The 21,061-nt window shown below is 44.4% G+C and overlaps 1 protein-coding gene across 1 annotated transcript in view; it reads left to right on the forward strand.

The window, feature by feature from the left end:
• The first annotated feature begins 5,538 nt into the window (after positions 1 to 5,538).
• LOC115911757 (protein spinster homolog 2-like) overlaps positions 5,539 to 21,061 on the forward strand; it is a 113,421-nt gene continuing 97,898 nt past the window's right edge. Inside the window, exon 1 of the mRNA XM_030962952.1 lies at positions 5,539 to 5,963. Within this exon, the coding sequence (XP_030818812.1) occupies positions 5,669 to 5,963 (295 nt within the window). The 5' untranslated portion in view covers positions 5,539 to 5,668. The remainder of the gene's footprint in view (positions 5,964 to 21,061) is intronic.

Genomic DNA, 21,061 nt, shown 5'->3' on the forward strand with positions numbered 1-21,061 from the left:
GTGATTGCTGGAAAACATGGAGATATGTGCTAATGTATATCCCCCTTGACTGCCTTGGGACAGCTGTTTGATCCTTGTCATGTCTCCCTGGTACAGCATCTCACAAGAAACCTCTGGGCTGGATGAGCTTGTAAATGCTGCTGTGTAATATCAAGTGTCAGTAACACAGGTTAATTCAGCTGAGAAATTTGCCATGGTATAACCATAGGCATAATGGGAATGCAGGTGTGCAATTGCAGGGTTGTGGTTCTTGTTCTGCAGAGCTGCAATCTGTTTGAAGACCAAGAATGCACAGTGCTAGAAACAGTTGTGTCATTGTCCTGTTTTGCCCTCACAGCCTCAATGATCACCTGATGATATGACTTTTCATGGAATTTCATCAGTTTGAGGCTCATATCTGGATAACCCAAAATCTGGGGTTTGTGATCCTGTAGTGTGGTACTCTGTGTAGCTCTGTTTTTCTTAAGTGAGAAGCTGTGTGTCTCTGTGTGTCTGTATTTGAGTGCTGATTTTGAATCAGATAAAGCAAAACAGGAAAAGGACAATAATAGCATTGAGTCATAATTATTTACAGTTGAACATGTTAGACTGTTGTATGCAGTTACTGCTCCTGATAATGGTAGGGGCTACACTGGTGTATATTTTGGCAAAGCATTACTTCAGGGAGACTCCAGCCATTTGACAGTTCTGGTTTAGAGATTGTTGTGACATTATGAAGACAAAAAAGTGGGGTTTTTTACCTAAGATTTTTACTAACCAAAGAAGAAAACTGGATTTGAAACAAACTAGGCTAATTTCCATTATTTCCAAAAGGCCAATGTGATGCTCTCATGATGGTCCAGTTCGTCAGCCTCCAGTAACTGCTTAAACTAGGTAAGGTCCAGCCTGGTTATCAATCATCTGGGGTTTTCCTTCCACAGGTGGTCCAGCTCTCCATCCTTCTCTGCAAATAGCCATGTTCCCTTGGGAGAGAAGGTGGGAGTCTGCTCATAACCTTCTGGCAGGCCAGGAACAGCCCCTGGGTCAGCTGCTGGACTATGTCACTGAAGTTAATACTGATGCACTGGCAAATGTGGGTTTGTTTCCTCAAAGATAAGTTCTGTTGTCAAACAGAAGCACTTCTGCTCATACTGACCCTCTCTAGAACTCTGGAGATGAGGAAAAATCAATAAGTGCAGACTAGGATAAACTAAGATAAACATTTTCAAGCTTTTACGATACTAACAAAATACTGAAAGGAAGAAAATAATCCCTGAAGGGATATACTCTGTTGACTGCCCTGGGAGAGAGCAGGGCTACTGACAAGTGAGTCTGTTCTTTCCTCACTGAATATGCAGCCTGCAAGTTCCCTGAGCACAGGACTAGTGCCTGGTTTGCTTTGGTCTCACCCAGACATTTTGTCTGTGGCCACTGGCACCAGACAGGGATGGGGTACGGGCTGAGGGGCTCTCAGAGAGCAGGAAGGCTGCTAATTCTATCAGTCCTACTAATGTTCACTTGATTCTGCAGGAACTGGTCAGGGCTCATTCTGGAGCAGGGATGACATGCCTAATGTGGAAGAAGCTGGATGATGAGCTAGCTGAGCTCAGACTTGCTTCTCAATGTATCCACAAACCTCTTGGTATGAGGATCCCAGTATGAGGAGACTCCTAGCTTTTAAACAAAACAAAGTATCCCCAGTACCAGGAGGATGCTGTCCATCTTTGTCACCTGGGCTATGTGGACACTCCTGTTGTGCAGTCACCATTTCAACACTGGGTTGTTGTCAATGTGCTTTCCTAGGGCTGTGCTCAGATCAATCTAATGACTGAGGTAGGTGCAGAAAATGCGTGCTTGGTAAGCAGAGTAAGAACTGGTATCTTCAGGGCTAGGACTTCAACCCACCTAGCCTGAGCACCTGTATCATCAAATTACAGCCCATTCTCTCTGCAGGGAGTGCAAGAGCTCATCTTGAATTCAATAATGCATTTTCTAGAAAGGCAATCAAACCTGGATCAGAGGACAGAAAGGGATAGATAATACACTCCTTTAGTATTTTGTTCCAGAGGATAATCACTCTGTAACAAATATGAACTAGATGATTCATTAGAATTTTTCTAACTCCAGCTCTCAGCATTGTTCTGGTTCTTGCTATGCTTTTCCCCCCTTGATTAGAGCTCTTAAAACTGGCATTTTTCTCCCCATGTTAGAACTTGCACAGTGTAATCAACCTGCCTCTCAATATCCTGTAACTGCCAATCCCAGCAATGTCTCTGAGCTAGAATCTATGCTGTTCCTCTTAAAAGCAGTTCAGTTATATGATTCATCCTGCCAGTAAAGACCATTCTATTACACTTTTTCCAGTTCCCTCTGCTTTCTCTTTACACAAATCTCGTGACATGGATGCATTGGCATCGTCCATGTTTGTCTGTGAGTTTTCCATGAACAGTGGAAGATGTTAGGGTTGGCTGCAAGACCCTGTGTGTCCACATAACTCACCGCCCAACCAATGTCTTTGTGCTGTATCTGTGGCTGACTCTGAGCTGAAACTTCTCCCTACATCAGGAATAACAGGATGCTCTTGCATGCTCCTTCAGCTTGGTCCTGCATTGCTCCATGTTCAATGGCCAGCAGAAGTCTGCGTGATACGTTGACCTTTAATAGTAAGTTGGTGTTTGGGATGATTTTTTCTTTTCTTGGGGATTTGCTGGATTGAGGAGATTTGGAGAAGTCACTCCCTAGTCTTTTTAGGCAGTTATTCTAATGTGCATCAATCCACCATTGCTCTAGTGTTAGCTGTGTTTATGTGCTTGATACTGGTTAAATGAAAAGAAAAAATGAAATTAAACACCTGTTCCTTAAGAGAACTGTGCTTTCTTAGCTGCTTTCAGGAGAACCATCTGACTCAAGAGACTAAGGTCTTTAATTGTACCCTACCTTTTAATCTCATTGACATTTTCTGAACATTGTTTTCTGTGTGCAGAACCTGGGGTAGACCAAACAGTGAGAAAATAGACTGTGAGAGTCTAATAGCAGAGAGTAGAATAGACTGTGGAGCAGACTGTTTGTATCTGAGGGCTCCTGGACACTTTGGCTGCTCTCTGTGGGACTCCTTGAAGTGGCACTTCAGCTGTATTTAGTGCCTGATAAGTTTTGCTTCCACTGCTGAGCAAGCCAAGTGGTCCTTGTGAAGCCATTTCATTTCTTTTTTCCTTTTTCTTATATTCTTCCTTTTCCTTTTTTTCTTTCTTTTTTTTTCTTTTCAGTTCTACCATTTTCTGTTGGTTTTGGTTGGTTTGGTGTTTGTTTGTTTGTTTGGTTTGTGTTTCCTTTTGGGCTATATAAGATGTGAGCACTGTGACTTAACCAAATTAGGTACACCACTAGAATTCTGAAATTAGTGGGGGCATGAATAAGCACTTTTGTCAATATAACTGTTCCCATATACATCTGAACTGCAGATGCTGCTATGGAGCAAAAAACAATCCCCTAGACTTCAATAAGTCAACCTGAACATTTCCATTAAACCAGATATGTTGTTTCTGTTACTGAAATAAACTCTGGAACATCTGTGCAGACCCATTCTTAATGGTCTGCATTGTCACTTCTCACAGTTTGGGAGTGTCACCTATCACCGGAAATGGTGTTTGCTCCTTTCCTCAGCAGTGTTGCACAAACAGCCCTGAATTGCAGGTGACTCACCAAAAAGTGCCCTTTTCTCTGGTAGCATCCTGAGGGTTACGTTGGTGGTATCTCCCCAGATTTCTGGCATAGTCTGAATCTGGTGTCATTGGTGGGCAGGGTGTGACACAGACGGGTATGCTGAGCGCACACACACGGGCTGTGCTGCAAGCTCTGTGTTCCTCAGAGAGTGGCAGGGGGGATTTGTTTAAATACCTGAGAGACAAAGGCTTTAATCGCAACACATTTTCTTAGGTAATGTCAACAAACTGAGAGAAATCTGAAATTGTAACATGCTGGTTTTGGACATGTGTTGGTTCTCCAGCAGCCTTTTTATTTCTCTGGTTTTAGTTACCTTTTGTAGTTTTATGACAGGTATGACAGGCTGGAGCCACTCTGCTTGTGAACACTTTTATCTCTTTGAAGATTCTCCTTTTGAAATGAAATGTTTCTTGGCCGTTCTTAGCTCAAAGGTGGAACTTTATAGGGAGCGGGATGGAACTGTTTGCAGTGGGGGGAACTCCAGAGCAATTTTACTTCCTTTGAAGATGTGTGTTGTTCCTGAAGCTACTTTTGTGCAGTAGGAAAATCATCTGGGGCCAAGCAGGAAGTTGTGAGGTCTGTGGCACAACCCAGCAAGCCCTTGCCCTGTATTGCACTGTCCCTTCCCTGCCCAGGAGACAGCTCTGGGCACTCAGGAGAAGCAAGGAGAACTTTTGGACAGATTTATTTTTAAAATCCACATCTGAGGGTGGGCCTGCACAAGCCACATGGAGTTCATTGTTAGGTACAAGCCGGTAGTGCTGGAGCCATTGGTTTCGTTTGGTGGGTTCGTTTTTCTTCCTGCTACCTCCACACTTCCACCCACCCGTGTGTTTGAAGCTCGTTGTGCAGTGCTGAAGAATAACAAAGGTAGATAAAGGAAATTCATTACATGACCCACTGTTGTGGTGAGGCTGGGTAGGTAAGATCCAGCCTCTCCCGGGCTGAGGGGCTCAGGGAGAATCCCCTCACAGCCGGGCTGAGGGATCACCTGAGGGGGACAGAGGGAAAACCTCCTCATGTCCGAGCTGGGCTGGGCTGGGCTGGGCTGGGCTGAGGGGGGATCCCCTCAAAGCCGGGCTTAGGGATCACCTGAGGGGGACAGAGGGAAAACCTCCTCATACCCGAGCTGGGCTGGGCTGAGGGGGGATCCCCTCAAAGCCGGGCTTAGGGATCACCTGAGGGGGACAGAGGGAAAACCTCCTCATGCCCGAGGTGGGCTGGGCTGGGCTGGATTGGGCTGGGCTGAGGGGGGATCCCCTCACAGCCGGGCTGAGGGATCACCTGAGGGGGACAAGAGGGAAAACCTCCTCATGCCCGAGCTGGGCTGGGCTGGGCTGGGCTGAGGGGGGATCCCCTCAGGGCCGAGCTGAGCTTTCTGAGGAACCGCCTGGTCTGAGGGACGACCCGCTCCTGGCTGGGCTGAGGGATTCCCTCAGGGCACCTGGGGGTTGCTAGAGGAACACCCTCAGTGCCACACTGAAAACAGAGGAGGTGCCGACCTAAAGCGGCTGACAGACCCTTCGGGGCCGGTCTGAGGAGGGATGAGGAGGCGCCCCGAGGCGGGCTGAGGGGACACCCCTACGAGCTGGTCCCTGGACGGCTGAAGAGCCGGTGCAGAGCACGGCTGACGGGGCACCTGCTAGGGCCGGTTCAAGGGCTGCTTAGGCACCGCCCTGCTGCGCCGCCCCGGGCCGGCCGCACGGACCCCTCGGGGCCGCTGGGGCGGCGCGCGCACAGCCACCGAGCCGGGGCGGGGCGCGGGACAGGGGCGGAGCCTCCAAGCCCCCGCCCCGCCCCGCCGGCCCCGCCCGGGCTGTCAGAGCCGGCCTGTCCCGGGCAGGCTCGGGGCGACCGCGGGATGCGGCGCTGAGCGCGCTCCGCTGGCTCTCTCCGTCCGTCTGTCCGTCCGTCCATCGGTCTCCCCGCCCGGGCTCCCGCACGCCGAGATTCCCTCCCGCAGCCCATGATGTGCCTGGAAAGCGACGGCTCCTCCGGCAGCAGCCCGGTCTGCGGCGGGCGGCTCCGAGCTGGCGACGAGGAGGAGGAGGAGGACGGCGAGCGGGGCTGCTGCGGCCGGGGTGCCGAGGGCGAGGTGCAGACCCTGTCGGGCAGGATGAACCCCCCGGCGGCCGGCAAGCACCCCGACCGCCCCGCCGCCCTCCGCAAGGCGCCGACCCTCGGCCGGGCCCGGGTAGCGGCCGCCGGCATCCTCAGTGTGGGCAACGTGCTCAACTACCTGGACCGGTACACCGTGGCAGGTGAGCGCACCCCGCGGCTGTGAGGGCATCCCCCGCTGCCCGGGGACAGCCCTTCCCGGGCACGGTGCAGCCGCCGCCGTCCCCAGGGTTGTCGCGGGCTCGGGTCAGCGGGGCTCGCCCGCCGTGCCGGGGCTGGAGAGGAGGGATGGCGTGAGGGATGCGGCGCGGCCGGTGCCCATTGTGCGGCCCCTCTGGTATTGTTCTCTAGTTTGTGTGAATTTTATCGAAAATGAGAGGAGCGTCCTTTGTTTGTCTGGGCTCGATGAAATGGAATCGGTGCTCGCTGGGATTCGGGAGGGACCGGCGTCCGCAGCGCGGTGCGAGCGGAGGGCGCTCGGCGAGGCTCGGGGTGATGGCAGACGCGTTATCGATCCCGGCGCTGGGCGAACGCTGCGGGCGACAGGTGCAGCTGCGGCCGGAGAGACACACACAGCCTGCTGCCACACGGGGGGAGACGTGCGAGCGGGGTGTCCTTGGGTGAAAATCGCAGCGAAGCAAATCCCCTTTGCTTTGTCTCTGCGGAGTGCGTCCAGCCTGGAGCAGCCGGCTGCCCTTCAGCCCTGTGCCAAGGAGGGTCCCTTCCCTGCAGAACTCCCGGGCGGGTGACAGCAGAGCTGGCAGGAGGAGCGGCTAGGCAGCTGCAATGCACTTTGCAAAGCTCAGCTTTCTTAAGGTAAACACTTAAAATCATGCGCTGGTGGATGTGTGACCAGCCGTAGTGTGTGAGCCACTGTGCTCCTCAGTACTTACTACTACGGTGAAGCTCAGCTCCAAAGCAAATGCCTGTTTGGATGTTTACTGTGCCATCCCTAGAGAGGACTCCTTGTTTATTCTTGTCAGGCAATAACAGCAGGGAAGAAGATCATCACCGAACTTTTTCTAATTAGAAATGAAGTAGGCTTGTTGGTAATCAACTGTCTCATGTCATTAGAATATAATACATATTCTCTGTTTGGCAATACTGATAATTTTATCTTCAGAGCTTACAAAGGGGTTTGTGCATGTATAAATTTTTCTCTATGCATATATATGTTTTAATCACTAGGACTCAATGTGGTGTTAAGCAAATCCAATATTTGTTTATACTACATTAAAATAATATATGTTTGTAGGGCAGTGATAGCAAGGGACATAAATCTAAGTCACTGTTGTTAGAATAAATTGGCCAGGTTGTATTTATTTTGTCTGGAGTAGGGAGATGGGGAGGATTAGAAGGAGAATTTAGCTGGCACCATTGTGGCTTTTTTGTTTTTCTTTTTAGATGTGGCTTGTTCCTTCAGGAAATGTAAAGGCCAGTATTGGAAGATATTAAGTACTCAGCTGGTAGTCAGTCTGTTACAGAAGGAAGCTTGAAGATAGAAGGTTAACCTGTTATTATTGAAGGAAATTGTAGTGTGCTCCCTTGCCCTCAAATAGGGACCTCTCTGAGTGGAGTTTTTCTACAAAGCGCCTTTAATGCATGGGAAGTTTCCTTTTTAGGAAGCTATTCCCCCCATCATGCATTCTTAAAAAAAAAATCACATCTAGTTCACCTATTGGCTTTAGCACTTCCACGGAGACCTTTGCTATCTGATTTTTCTGCCTGCAAGAACTGAAAGCATCTTTTCTGGAAAGGCTGGAAAGTGCCTGACCAAGCAGAAGGTAAAAATGCCTGCTTACTGTAATGTGGCATTGCCAAACCCAGTGCTGTGATTGCTGCTATTCCTAGGACAAGCTCTGGTATTACTGTGCTCAATAACTGCCCTGTGGAACTTATCTATTAACATGTAGCTTGATATCAAAGGTTTGAGATCTCAGACATCAGACTTGCCTTTGGGGACAGAATCAAACTTTGCATGGGCTTTTTGTCTTCTGTCAATTGGTATTTACTTTTCAAACTGGTGTAATATAAAGTGCTAATCTAAAACATGAAATCATTTAAATCCAGTGTAATGGAAGAGTTGTGGTAATAAAAATTATATGTTTTGAGCTCAAAACTGACTTGATTATAAAGTCTTCTGTAAAAGTAATCTTTACTTTTGTATTTTGAGTCTTAGTGCATACCACATGCTTATGTGATGTGCACTTGCAGATGAATCAAGCTAGCACTTTGAATATGCAGCTCATGTCTCAAGACAGGTAATAATTAGTAAATACAACTCTCCAGACCTTCAAAGTACATTTCAAATATGAATTGTTGCAGCAACGTAATGAGGGATTTTAACACCAGCCACGTTATGGCAGGGGAAGTAGCATCAGAAGTTATGATTTACCTAAGGCCAGTGGACTGTTGTGAGAACTGGAATTAATTTCTGGTTCCAGCTCTATTTGAAACAAGTGTTGGAAGGGCAGCAGTTCCAATGGAAGCTGGTTCCTGAGGATTTGTCTCCAGGGTGATCCCTGCTGTGGATTCTCTGATGTCAAATAAGTTGACCTTTGTCATTAGCCTTTCTCTTCTTGTCTTATAAGAGTCTTGCATCTACCCAACCATTTTTGTAAAATGAAAGTGTTGGAAGCTTTGGGACTTCTTCCTGCTGTCAAATTTAGTCAAAGGCAGGCAGTGGCCTCAAAAGCAATTAGCAGGCAGCTGACAGACAGACATAAGCAAACAGAGTATCCAGCTGTATGGGCACAATACTCCAAGTACATCTTCTGTCTTACTTGACAACTTAGTTGCAATCATTTTGATCGGCCAAAAAGTTAAGAAAAAGCAAGTATATATTTAGTGTATATATAATAAATAAAAATTTACTATATATAAAATATAAAATATGTGATATATATATATGTATATGTGTAAATAATATATATCTATAATAACAAGTATATATTTATTTACTGGGGGGAAAAAAAAATCACATACAGAGTTATTTCCAGAGGTAATTTCCTGAGTATCTTTCAGTATTTTCTAACATAGCCTCTCAGAAGCTGGGTAGCATGTATCCAGTCAATGTAAGAGCACCTTATGTAATAGAAAGAACTAGGCTGACCTGTCCTATAGCACATCTTGCCCTTAAAAGTAAAAGCTTTTGCATTGCTACAAAGCAAACAGCAAATGTGTTATTTCTTGGTGTTTACACTCTGGACACATAAACATTGTGTATAATGAGTTGGTTTTGGGTAATCTTTTTTTTTTCAAGTGCAACACACAAGGAAGTAGCTGCTTGTTTTCCTGGTTTTGGTTTAATGACTTCCCAGCATGGACTAAATGAGTTTATGATGGGATATGCCTTTTTGGTATCTGGGACAGAGCTTGAGTGCAGTTTCCAAGATACAGGGCATACACAGCTTCACACCTGACACTAAGTTTGCAGCTTTTTTGGGAATACACGATGAAAATGGGCCTCCACTGAGGACTAGCCTGTTTATTAAGCTTTCAGAATAAATTTCTTCCAGTACTTAAAAATAAAGAGCCTGCATAGCAGTATTGTGTATTTCAATAAGGTCCTTATGTTTACAAAGAGTTGGAAATTTCCAGCGTGTGTGGAGTATGTTGGAACATACTGATATTTGGGAGAAGCTGTCCCAGACAAAAAGTGCCAGTGCCTCTGCTGTGGGTCTTGTAAAGAAAAGATTGAAAACTCAATCAGTGCTGAGCATTACCAACTCGAAGGGAAATGATCCTCTGCAATTTTCTTAATAGGTTTTTGACCATACTGATAACAGCTGCCTGTGGAGAAAGCATTCTTTCAAAAGCTGTGATATTTTATGCTATTAGGATAGCAAACAAGGGGAAAACAAAAGTAATTAATCCATTGCCAATTTCCTGTGAAACTGCAGGATTTCAGCCATCCCATGATGCTAGGATGTATCTTCTTCCTTAATGAAGTTTTGGGAAAAGTCATCTTGCCTTCAGAAGCTTGGAATGTGGTTTCACAATTATACCATGGGTGACCTTTTACTGTGCCTGCTGTTGACGATGAAAATAGTCTTGCTTCATTAGGGTGTCACCTCCACCTTCTAATTCAGATGCTACTTCCTGGCATTTCTGTAGTGCTTTAATTTAAAGGTAACGATTTAATTAAGCTGGAGAACTACCCAGCAAAGTAAATGAGTCTCACTATCCCACTACAGAAGGGGAAACCAAGTTGCAGAATGTTGGTGATTTGCCTGTGGTAATGGAGTTAGTGGCAGAGCCTTGGCTGGTATCAGTTCATCCTTGAAGTTCTCCATCCCTGTCACACAGTATGTCACAGACTTTGGTCTGCTGGTTTCATCCTTTAAATGTCTGCAACTTGCTAATAACTGTATTTGTGTTAATTAGCCTCTCATTACAACACATAGTTGCAAATCAAATGCCCTTCTTTGAAGATACACACATGCAAATGATCGCTGAAAGTTGAAAGTCAAGTTTACAACTATGTAGTACAGACTCCAGCTGAAGGGTTAGGAAAGGTTCAGCACTAACTCTCAAGTGCAAAGACATTCAAGAGGTTGTGAGCCAAAACTGCTTCTTTTTACTTGTGAGCTCACATTTCTGATAGTAATATAATGCCCCACTGAGCGTTTCTTAGTGAAGGTAGTCAGAGAATTCACATGGAATGGGATAAAAAGAGCCCCTTCTCCCCTTGTAACAAGACTATGCTCAGTGCTCGTAGCTTCAGGGAGGGAAGTAGTAAGAGGCAGTGCAAGCACCCAGGCCACAGCTCTGGAAGGGCTGTAATGCTGGAAAATATTAGAAAATGATACTGACAGAATGCACTTGAGGCAGCAGTGCTGCCAGCTCACACATGTGAGAGTGTGTGAAAGGATGACAGTGTTTCACTTGGGCAGCAGGGACCTGCTACTAACTCAAAATCCGTCTACTCCTGCTTGGGGAGCAGAAGTTAGACTTGACCCTCATGCACTTCAAAAGCAGGAGACAGAAAGTGCTCTGCAGCACAGTGATGGGGACTGTGCTATAGCATCTTGCTCTCTAGTGTTGTTTTCCCTGTGTGATGGGTTTCATTGCAAAGGCTGCTGCTTCCTGTTTGCTGATTCTTATGCGAGCTGGCAGGATTTGTTCCAGAGTATTTTACATTTCAAGTGAAGTCTTATTATGTTTAATCATAGTATTTTTTTCTTCCTTGTGCTGTAGGTTTGCCAGATACTAACTATCTTTGTTATTATGTGCAGATTTTCCTGTTTGACTCTGAGATCCTCTTTCATGCATGTTGATTAATTTTATCCCCAAAGCATCCAAGGCATCACAGCCAGAGAATGTGGCCTTTATTACATGGAGTTAATATACTCATAAATATTGAGTGTGTTCTTAAGAATAATGTAATGATCTTACTAGTCCCTTGATCTCTGTGACTGTCAACACCAGCAGCTTTGTGATAAAGCTTCTCTGGTCAAAAGTGTGAGAAATCTGTAATGATTCCTTCAGACTTTTCAAATACCACACCAAGCTGCAAGAGGGTTAAATTCTAATAAATAGGACTAAGTGAGAACATTTATTCTTCATTTTTTTCTGGTACACTGGGCATGAGAAGCAAATGAGCTGCTGATGACGCAGCATGATGGGTTATAAATTTGAACAGATATTGTTAAAAACTGGTGACTTCCTGTAATACAAAATCCCATAGCTCTTGCTTGGTATTTCAATTGCTGAGGAACTCATGGTAGAAAGGTGTTATAATGTATCACTTACATCAAATAAGGTTTGTAAAGGTGAAGTATAAAGATGTGGCTTTTTGGTAGGCAGTATAGCCAAGGGGTGAGGAGGGATTTGAGGGAAGAAAAGGGCAGCTTTCAACAAGAGTTTACAAACAGCATCTTCCAAAAATGATGAGCATAACAGGAGAAAGGATGAAGATGTCTGTTGGAAGTGGTTACAGGAGGATGATGCCCTTCTGGCTGAGTTTTGTGGAAATTGGCACTATGGATGTAGGGTGATGAGTGTTCTAGAAAAAATGTGTGTGTGCAAAATGAGTTCTGCAAAGAACCTGTGAGGTGCCTAAGGGGCAGGGAAGCTAATGGGAGCTGAGCAAAATGGGTTTGGGCTCAGAGCCCAGAGAGGTGTAAGTGAGATGAAGAACACCTCATGGTTTTCCAGAGAAGTTTTGAGTACCCATCTTGGCATAGACCTCTCCTGAGTTGCATTTTTGGTGAACTGGACTGAAATCCTTGGTCTGAAAATCAAGAGGCAAATCCGAGACAGGTAGGGGCAAAATAAGAGAAAGAAACCCCCAAACAACCTGAACCAAACAACAATCTCCCAGTCATGACTAGTGAGTTTTTAAGTACTAGACGCCCCCTTTGACTCTGGTGCTGTAAAACCTCTCACCCTGCAATTCATGGACTGAATGAGTACCCCACCTAGAACTGCTGAACTGCTGAGCACAGCAGGCATCCCATGCATGGCTTTTCTTTTCTTGACACATCTGTTTTCATTGTTATTTTGAGTGTTTTTGTCTGATGTAACCCAGCTATTTCTGTAGGGTTGCAGGGAAAGGAAGTGAAAGGGAGGGAGCACTAATATCTGTGCTCCTGGTTTTACAACAGCGTGTAAAAAATCAGGAGGATGAGAGTGTAAGGGATCCTGGCTGACTGAAGGGATGTGGAATCCTTCCCACTTGTGGCAATGACTTTGTGCCTGTCACCAGTCAGGAGTGCTGAAGGTTTCTTTTGGAAGGCTCCTGAAGGAGCTGTTCAGGCTGCTCTGGTGGCTCTGTCCACTCTTCATGGTGCTCTGTGTTTCAGGGAAGCCTCTGCAAAAGGCATGGCTGGAACCACCACGTTATCTCTCACTATATAAAATTACAGAATTCTTCTGTCAGGCTGAACCTTCTAGACAGCAATGGAGCATGTTGTGAGAACAACATCCCACCAATTCTGTGCTTCTGGTTTTGAGGAGATAGGTATCAATCAATTGTCCTTCTCCAGAACTGATCTCCTGTCACAACTGAAATCATAGAGCAATTTTACCTTTAGAGAAGAGAGAGAAATACAGAAGAAAAACCAGGCTTTATGCCTTGCCTTTCCTAAGTTCAGGCTTGAGCAATATGAACATACCAGGGTTATGTTGTTGGTGAGCAATATTATCTCCTATAGAGATTTTTTGTTTGTTTGTTTTTTCTTCTTTTTTTAAAAAATTTATTTCTTATGCTTCTGCTGGTGACCAGCAACTGCAGTAGCTGAACAGAAGAGCAGAGGGAAAAGACCAGTGTTTATCTGGAGAATAGCTGCAGTAACAGCTTGGAGTTTGGCTGGCACAGTGAGAGAACCCCATGCTAGAATGAAAATCCTTTCAGCCTTGGCATGTGATGATTTTTTTTGTTTAATTTTTTTTATTTTAAGACTGCACTGAACCAAAACTGCAGTAATCCATCTTACTCCTTGTTCAGGCTTCTGCCAATAATTATGTAAATAACAGATCACAGTTAATTATTTGTTTCATAGCTTCCTATTTTCCTTATTTGTATTAGTAACATATCATTATTGTCTTAGAATACAGCTCTGTGTTCTTGGCAGCATGGAAAACAACAAAAATGGGTGAACTGACAGTGGCAACAGGCCTGGTGTCTGTGTGAAGTCTGCAGGGCCTGAATGAAACCTGCCTGAAGGTTACCTCTGATTCCCATGGCAGTCCTGGGATTTGCTGATCTGTGCTCTCTGCATATTCTCATTTCAGAGAAGTGATCCCTCAGGAGGGTTTGCCAACAAAGCAGTATGGATCTGAAAGGTGGAGGGGGGGGTCTTGCCCTGCTGTTGATTTGTGATTTTCACTTCTCTCTGCCTGTCATGTTTGCATTTCATGATTTGTGCTGTGTGGTGGTCATGACCTTGGAAGTTTTGCTTTTAATCCTGGCTTAGGCAGCTGCTTTAGTTCAGCTTTCCTACCAGGTGGGCAGTTTGGGAAGTTCACAAATCACTGTGTGCTCTTGCTCTGTTCCTCTTCAGTGAGACTTTTCATTTGAAAATGGGAGACTATGACAGGATTTCTTTTCTAAGAATTTTGCATAAGGTACTGTATTCTCATTTTCACATTGCCTTTAGTGTGTGGTGGTTTTTTCCATCAGACTGGTGCTTGTAAACTTTGCCTCAGCCAGACCCACTGGGGCTTGGCTGTCCCAAGCTGTAGGATGTAAATAATTTGATGTGACATCAGCTGACCAAGTGCCACTGCTGTCCAGGCCTCAGTCCCTGGGCAGGTTGGTGGATGAAATGTTGCTTATGGGATGCTGAATCAGAGCTGCTTAAGCACTTTGGGCCAGGCACTAATTTTGTGCAGTTTCAGGCGTGTTCTCAGTGCTAAATAATAATTAATACAGAATTGCAACACTATTAATAAATACCAACAGTGCAAACTATGCAATAAGGAGAAATTATTTCTATTGCAGTAGTGTGGCTCATAAAGAGGGGTCATTGCCTGTGTCGCTGTGCTGAGCTATTAGAACTGAAATTCTGCTGCACTTATACCAGTGTTAAAACATTTCTAATAGTCTTGTTATTTCCGTCCAGCAGCCAGAAATGCTGACTAATTTTCAGGATAACAATCTTTTATATAATCAGGAAACAAAATACCCAAGGGCCACTGGTGACTGACAGCTACAGTGCTCTGATTAAAACTGACAGTTCCTGATCAGCTCCGTCTTGGATGTGTTAGTTCCTTTTCTCATGGGGAAGAGAAGACAGAGGACAAAAATTTATTTAATGTAATAGTATTAGGATATGAGACTTTTTTTTTTCCTTTGCAATTTTCCAGGAATTTATAACTCAGAAGTACCAAAGTACCTGAGTAATAGTGCTTGGAAGGGCCAACATCAATCTCTCCATGATGACTTTCCTATAACAAGGTACAGAAAATGCCAAGTGTTGGCTTCTAGTCATTGATTTTTGACTGTAAGAACAACATGCTGATCAGTTAATATCTGGTGTTTGCCTGTTTTATTCCCAGCTGGTATTAAGACAAGGAAGATTTTTTTCCCCTCTAAATTAGAGGAATTTTGGTTCTTGTGCTCATTTCCACTTACGTACAGACTGCACAAGCAATTACTCAATCCCTAATGAAAAACCTTGAGTCACTGGTCAGAACATGAGGTTGTTGGGAGCCGCTGGTGCCCCACAGAGTGAGTACATCCCCTGCTCTCCTCCCTTGCCCTTCTCTCCAACATCATTTCTTAGTCATTGAGGAAATAACTTTATTTCCTTTACCTCTGTGTTTATTTAATCTCCTTTTTACAGGTATAGAGATGCTGGATGCTCAGGAGCAGTTAGCAACACCTCCCCAGCGTCTGTTGCTGTGTGCTTTTCAGCTCTGGGGTGTACCTTGAACTGTACAGAAGAGCTGCAAAGGCAATAAAATTAAGAAGGGTCTTGGCAGATCTGCTAAAGTTTAGTCTCACTTGCTATTTCCTTCATGAAACATATTTTTAAGTAGTCAAAATTTCATTATAGAAGGGTCTTGGCAGATCTGCTAAAGTTTAGTCTCACTTGCTATTTCCTTCATGAAACATATTTTTAAGTAGTCAAAATTTTCGCCTCTTATGTGTTGACAATTCCAGCTGTTTAAGGTGCAGTGGCAGTACTTTATGTTACTACAAAGCTAGCAAACCTACCAAGGATTTTGGGCTGTGAATCAAGACAGCTGCAACAGTTACTGGAGAAAAGAGAGATAAATCACTTTTGGCCTGCATTTCATTGTGCTTTTTAAACTTCTGCCTGGAAGTGGCCAAAGTTAGTAATGCTTCTGTAGTCATATTATGTTCAAAAATATGTAATGGTTTAAATGTCAAACTGCACCTTATTGCAAGCTTATATTTGCCTCTCAAGTGTGCATTTAAATCATTGCATTGCTGAAAGCCACTTAACAAGAGTAAATCAGAAGTGGAGCTGATGTTTGAATAAAACCAGAAGTTATGTGAGTGGCTGGAGAAAGGTCTCTGTCTGTAAGCAGATGCAATCAAATCTGAATCAGGATTTAACAATTTTGATTTAAATATTTAGTCAAGCTCTATTATACCATCCCTTCTCATTTTCCACATGAATGGGAAATACATTCATCACCATTCAGAAATTACTGGGCTTTGTAACCTGATGATGTTTGGTTTTATTCACTCAGACTTGTGCAACTGAAGCACAAACCACTTCAGCCCCGAGTGGGAGAGATTTCCTGGGCCACTGCTGCCTGCAGAAGAGCTTTGTGTGCACAGCCTGAGCCCAGCAGTGGGAGAGCTCCCATTGTCCAGGCAGGGATGGATGTTCCACCTGTGGTCTCTGTCCAGAAAACAACAGGCAGGCTCAGCCATGGTGTGGACACCACTAGTCAGTAGGTTTGTATCACTGATCTGATGATTAAGATGTTTGTAAATTCCATTAATCACCCTTTTGGCTGGCAAGATCTCTGTTTTTCAATGCTCCAGTTCTCTTTCTAGATTAAAACAAATGCATAAAAGTTTTTGCTTTAATGAAGAAAGCTGCTAAGAAGAAAATTTATTATTATTAATTGTTTATTTTTTATTTTATTTCTCCACTGTTTTCAGGTGTTTCTTTTATTTTGCACGAGCAAGGTTTTGGTGGTTTTTTTGATCAATGGCTTTGACATAATATAGAAGATCCCTGTTTGCAGCTTCCATTCAAACATGTGGACTCCAGTTGCCTCTGCTACTATTGAGTCATCAAGACAGAAGAACTAAAATACAGATCTTAAAGTCATGCAGGAAGTTTCTATTTAAAAAAAAATAGGTTTATAAGTATGATGTTTCTAAAATATATCGGCTCCTTTGTAATTACACACTTTAGATATTAATACATATAATTATGAAAGTATAATTAGACTCTGGTAGGTAGTGTCATAACAATTTTAAGGTAGATTTAAAAATATCTTGTATCTAAATATTCCAAAAAGTGCAATTTTTCTTCTTTAGTGATATTCTTGGGCTTAGTCTGGAGGACCTGATTCTAGACTCTGTGTTTTTTGCTTTGGGTTTTTTTTCCTTTTAACCCAGAATTCAGTAGAGACTGAATTATTCTGTCTTTTAAAGGACAGGCTTCTTCTCCTAGGCTTCTTCTATAAGATTTCAGGGCTAGAGGGAAGTAAGAGCACACTTTGGATAATTTCAGGTTAGAGATTATTCTTACAAAAGAGTCTCTTGGCAGTTCTTAGAAAGCCAGGTAGTGGAAGACTTGGTTGGTGGGAATCTAGAAGAGTGTAGCACCCAGAAGTGTCTCAGTGTGTGTGAGGGTTGTTCTCACAGCGACTGCAGACCCTCCTGCTCCAGGATCTGTTTCTCTAAGCAGATTCCTTTCCCTTTAAATCCAGAATAGCGTCTTTCCACTCCAAATTGCTATGTGGCATGTGGTTTGCTGAGGGGAAAGCAAGTCATTTTGTGTCTCGCAGAGGCTCGTGCCGTGTCAGCTCTCTGGTGCCCCTGTAATTTCCCGGGGCTCCTGCTCAGAGCCCGCGCTCAGACCGCAGCTGCGGGCGCCCAGTGCCTTCTGCATGGCTGCCCAGAGGGTCCTGCTCCTGTCCTTGCTTCCCTCCCCTCCCTCCCCTGGCTCTCACTTGCGTGTAATCAAATTAAACAGCAGCAGCAGCCACAGCAGAGAAGAGCAGCTCTGTTTGAAGCTGTCTCTCCAGAATGTGCACACAGATTTCATCGCTTGCACCTGCCGTGTCTGGCTGCTGCTGTGACCTCGTGTGCCAGCAGCCTGTGCTGATAAGTGTTCCCTGTTCCTTCCATCCCAATTAATAGTTCTAAGGACACTTTATTCCTTGCCAGCCTTCTAAAGCTTGTCTTTGTCCATAAACACTCTGCATTATTTTTGTAAGGGTCCAGCAGAAGAGTTCTTTCAGAGCACGTAATGGAAGCTAGAGCAGGCAGTGTTAGGAGGTTTCTGTTAAACACATAAAGGCAGCACTTGCTGGGCAGTGATAACTGTGTGAGGATGCTGTGTCATTGGAGCTGGAGCAGTCACTCCTGCAACACTGCAGACTTCTCTTTGAAACCCTTTGTAGGTGGGTAAAGCCTTTCTTGCTGTTTCTATTGAGATCCTTGGGCATTGTGCCTTCCCTGAGTACAAGACTGCTGCCCTTTCCCTGGGCAGGACGCTGTGCCAGCCACAGCAGCTGCTGTCTGGGCAGGGTGGGGATGCAGCAGCACAGGAGCGTGGAACAGGCACCAGGCTGTGAGACTTGCCAGGGCTGTGCAAGTCCTTCCTCTGTGCTCTTCACTGCCTGATGAGCTCCCTGGAGTCAAACCAGTCCAAAACCACCATCTCCATCACAACCTAGAGGGTATTTCCTTATGTCACAAAGCCATCTCATTGAAATGTTTCATGTTTCAAAGTACTGACTTGTTTCAATCCGGAATTCTTTGGTTCCATACAGATGTGTATCCACTCCCTTTCTACCACTGAAGACGCCAGTGAGACAGGATGAGCACAGGGGATCTATATAAGAGCCCTGCTGAGATCAAGCATCAGATTGGTGGTGTTTGGCTTCCTTGGGAGTGCATTGCTGCAGATCCCTCACTGTGGATAACTTCTCCTGTGATGGGTAATTTTCATTTGTGCAGCAGATGATGCACATCCCACGAGTGAGTGTTGCAGGTAACAGTACCCATGGAAAGGTGTCTCTCTGCTGGAATTGGAGAACATTAGTGGAGCTGATCAGGGTGTAGCCTCCCTCATTGATTCTGCTGTTGCACTGTTAAAAACCTGATAATCTTTTTAGCTGCTCAGTCTCTCCCATTGGTAATTGCTAAATGTAGTTGCTTATGTACAAGCAAGCTCAAACAATGGAAAATATATGAAATATGAACCCTTTCTTTGTGGGGTGGGAACATTTATCTTGCTGTGGTGAGGAATGTTCACCTCACATTTCCGAACATTGTGTTCAGCAGATGAGCTGTTTCCTCCTTCTCTTTCAGGTTTTGGTCTCTCCATTGGGGACAGGGCTGAGGCCATGCTTAGATGGGCTGTTAGAGTAATTATCCAAATGAACAGGCAGGGTTTTAAAGATGCTGTTGTGTGATTTTATTGTTATTGAGTGGAGAGGGTGGAAATTGGCTTGGTTCTTGTTTTGTTTTTCCATAGTTCAGTCTATTGACTTGTAGGTGAGTGAGAATCTCATTGGGAAAGAGCTGCCTTTTGATTCTAGCATTGCCTCCAGTTGGGAGAAGACTGAAGAATGCAAGGGAATCTAAAAAAAATCCCAGAGCTGACAGCCATCAGTCAAGCTGCATGTTTGAAATTTTCATGTGGCTACTGAATTTTATTTTTGCTGGGTGACTCTGTCACTGTTCAAGGGCTGAGAGAAACCTCCTTGTACAGGCATGGGCATAATTTTACACATCCTAAGGTAAAGAGAGTAAATGATGGAGGAACATTGCTCTTAAATAGTCTCAGCCCAATGTCATGGAAACTTTAACAACAAAATAAATACAAACCCTTTCTTTTTTTAAAAAAAAAGCTCTTAAAATAGAGATGGGGTTAAAAGGAGACTGTGTCTAATTTTGTTAGCATTGTGGTCCTAATTTGTCGCTTCTGGTGACTTGAATTCCTCACAAATTGCTGGTTTGCCTGCAGATCTGTAATTCCCACATGCTGTAATTTTGCCTTTAGAAATGTTGGCCATGGTCAGCTCTCTCTTTCTGAGCTGGAATTTTGAACACTTTAAACTCTTCAGCATGTTTTTTCTCTGTTTGGTGGAGGTGGAGGCTCCTGCCTGGCAGGGAGGAGGAGCAGCTCTGGGTTTGCAGGGACAGAAAGCCCTGGGAAGGCAGTGAGGATGAGCAGGGCTGCAGGAGGTGCCTGCTGTGACTGTGGAGGCAGCCCCTAGGTTGTGTGTTAGCTGTACATTGGTACCCTGTGGAAAGCAGTGTAGCCATCCAGCAGAAGGGTGTGCTGGAGAAACAGGCTGTCCTCTTCTGCAATACTTCAATATGTCAGATCAAGATACTGTGGGAACAATTCTGAGGCATTTGTTATGGAAAATCCAAGAATTTTCCAAATAATGTGCCCTGCTGTATAATTCCTATCAGCTGCTGGAAGGATCAGCTATTGCTGGTTTGAAATCATTAGCTACATGCTTTGATTAGCTAGCACCCATTCTCTTCATTTTATGCCATATGTTTGACTGTTATGTCATAAACTGAAAGAATATATCATTTTTTATCTTATCTCAGAACTTGAAATGCTGAGATGAAAGGAGAGATGGATGTGAGTTGCGCTTTGATCTGGTTTTCATCATTTCAGTTGGGTTTCATCTTGGTTTTCTTGGGTTTGGGGTTTTTTAGGAGTCCAAAGAAATTTAACCTTACTCTTTGTTTGCTTTTTACATTGGTTTTATCCTCTTGGCATCTGCTGTTGTTATGACTGTACTGCTCTCATAGCCTCAGTATGGATCTCTCACATAAGAGGACAAGACAAGTAAATGCAATTAACCAACTATTCAGATCTTCAGGGATTTATGAGGTAACTGAAGCTGTGGATGGAGGTCAGTCCCAAGCACAAAGGTACTTTCAGCTCTTGGTATTTTTACTTTTCTGCTCAGCTCTAAAATTTACTGAAGTCTTGATGCTTACTGAAGTAGCCATGGATGCATCTTGAATCTGAAATGCCTGGGGAAGGCTCTTTGGTTATAGAGCAATCATGAAGCGTTTCCATTTACACTCAGGAATTGCAGTTAAGGGCTCTGTCAGGATCTGGAGCTCTGCTTGGCACATAGATCACCTGTGCCCTAGCCAGAGGCATGGATTCCTTCACTGCCTTTCCTTACCTCCATCTCTCTGCCCTTGGCAGCCCTCAGTGATAAGGCTGACCATCTTTATCTGCTCCTCAACACACTAATGGATTTTATGTTGATTAATATGAAGCAGAATATGGGCCTGCAGTGTTCTCTTCTGCAGGCCCAGCAATGGAGAGAAGGCAAAACCACATACTGGAATTTCATGAAAGAGGAGTGTGTAATTTAAGCAAAATGCTTTACTTGATAGGCTGCAAGCATGTATTTTTCAAATGTGCTGTGAAATGTTAGTAGTGGGTTTCTAGAAAGACATTAAATTGTGAAAGAGGAATGTTTATTTTGGGGAGAAAAGTTTCAGAGAGGAAAGGATATGCATATCTTGATCAAAGTTGAGTAATGTATAGTTTGGAAGGAAAATAGCTGGGCTCAAGTGTCTTCATGTTAGTGT

Source organism: Camarhynchus parvulus, chromosome 19 (assembly GCF_901933205.1).
Source record: "Camarhynchus parvulus chromosome 19, STF_HiC, whole genome shotgun sequence".
Classification (NCBI taxonomy): domain Eukaryota; kingdom Metazoa; phylum Chordata; class Aves; order Passeriformes; family Thraupidae; genus Camarhynchus; species Camarhynchus parvulus.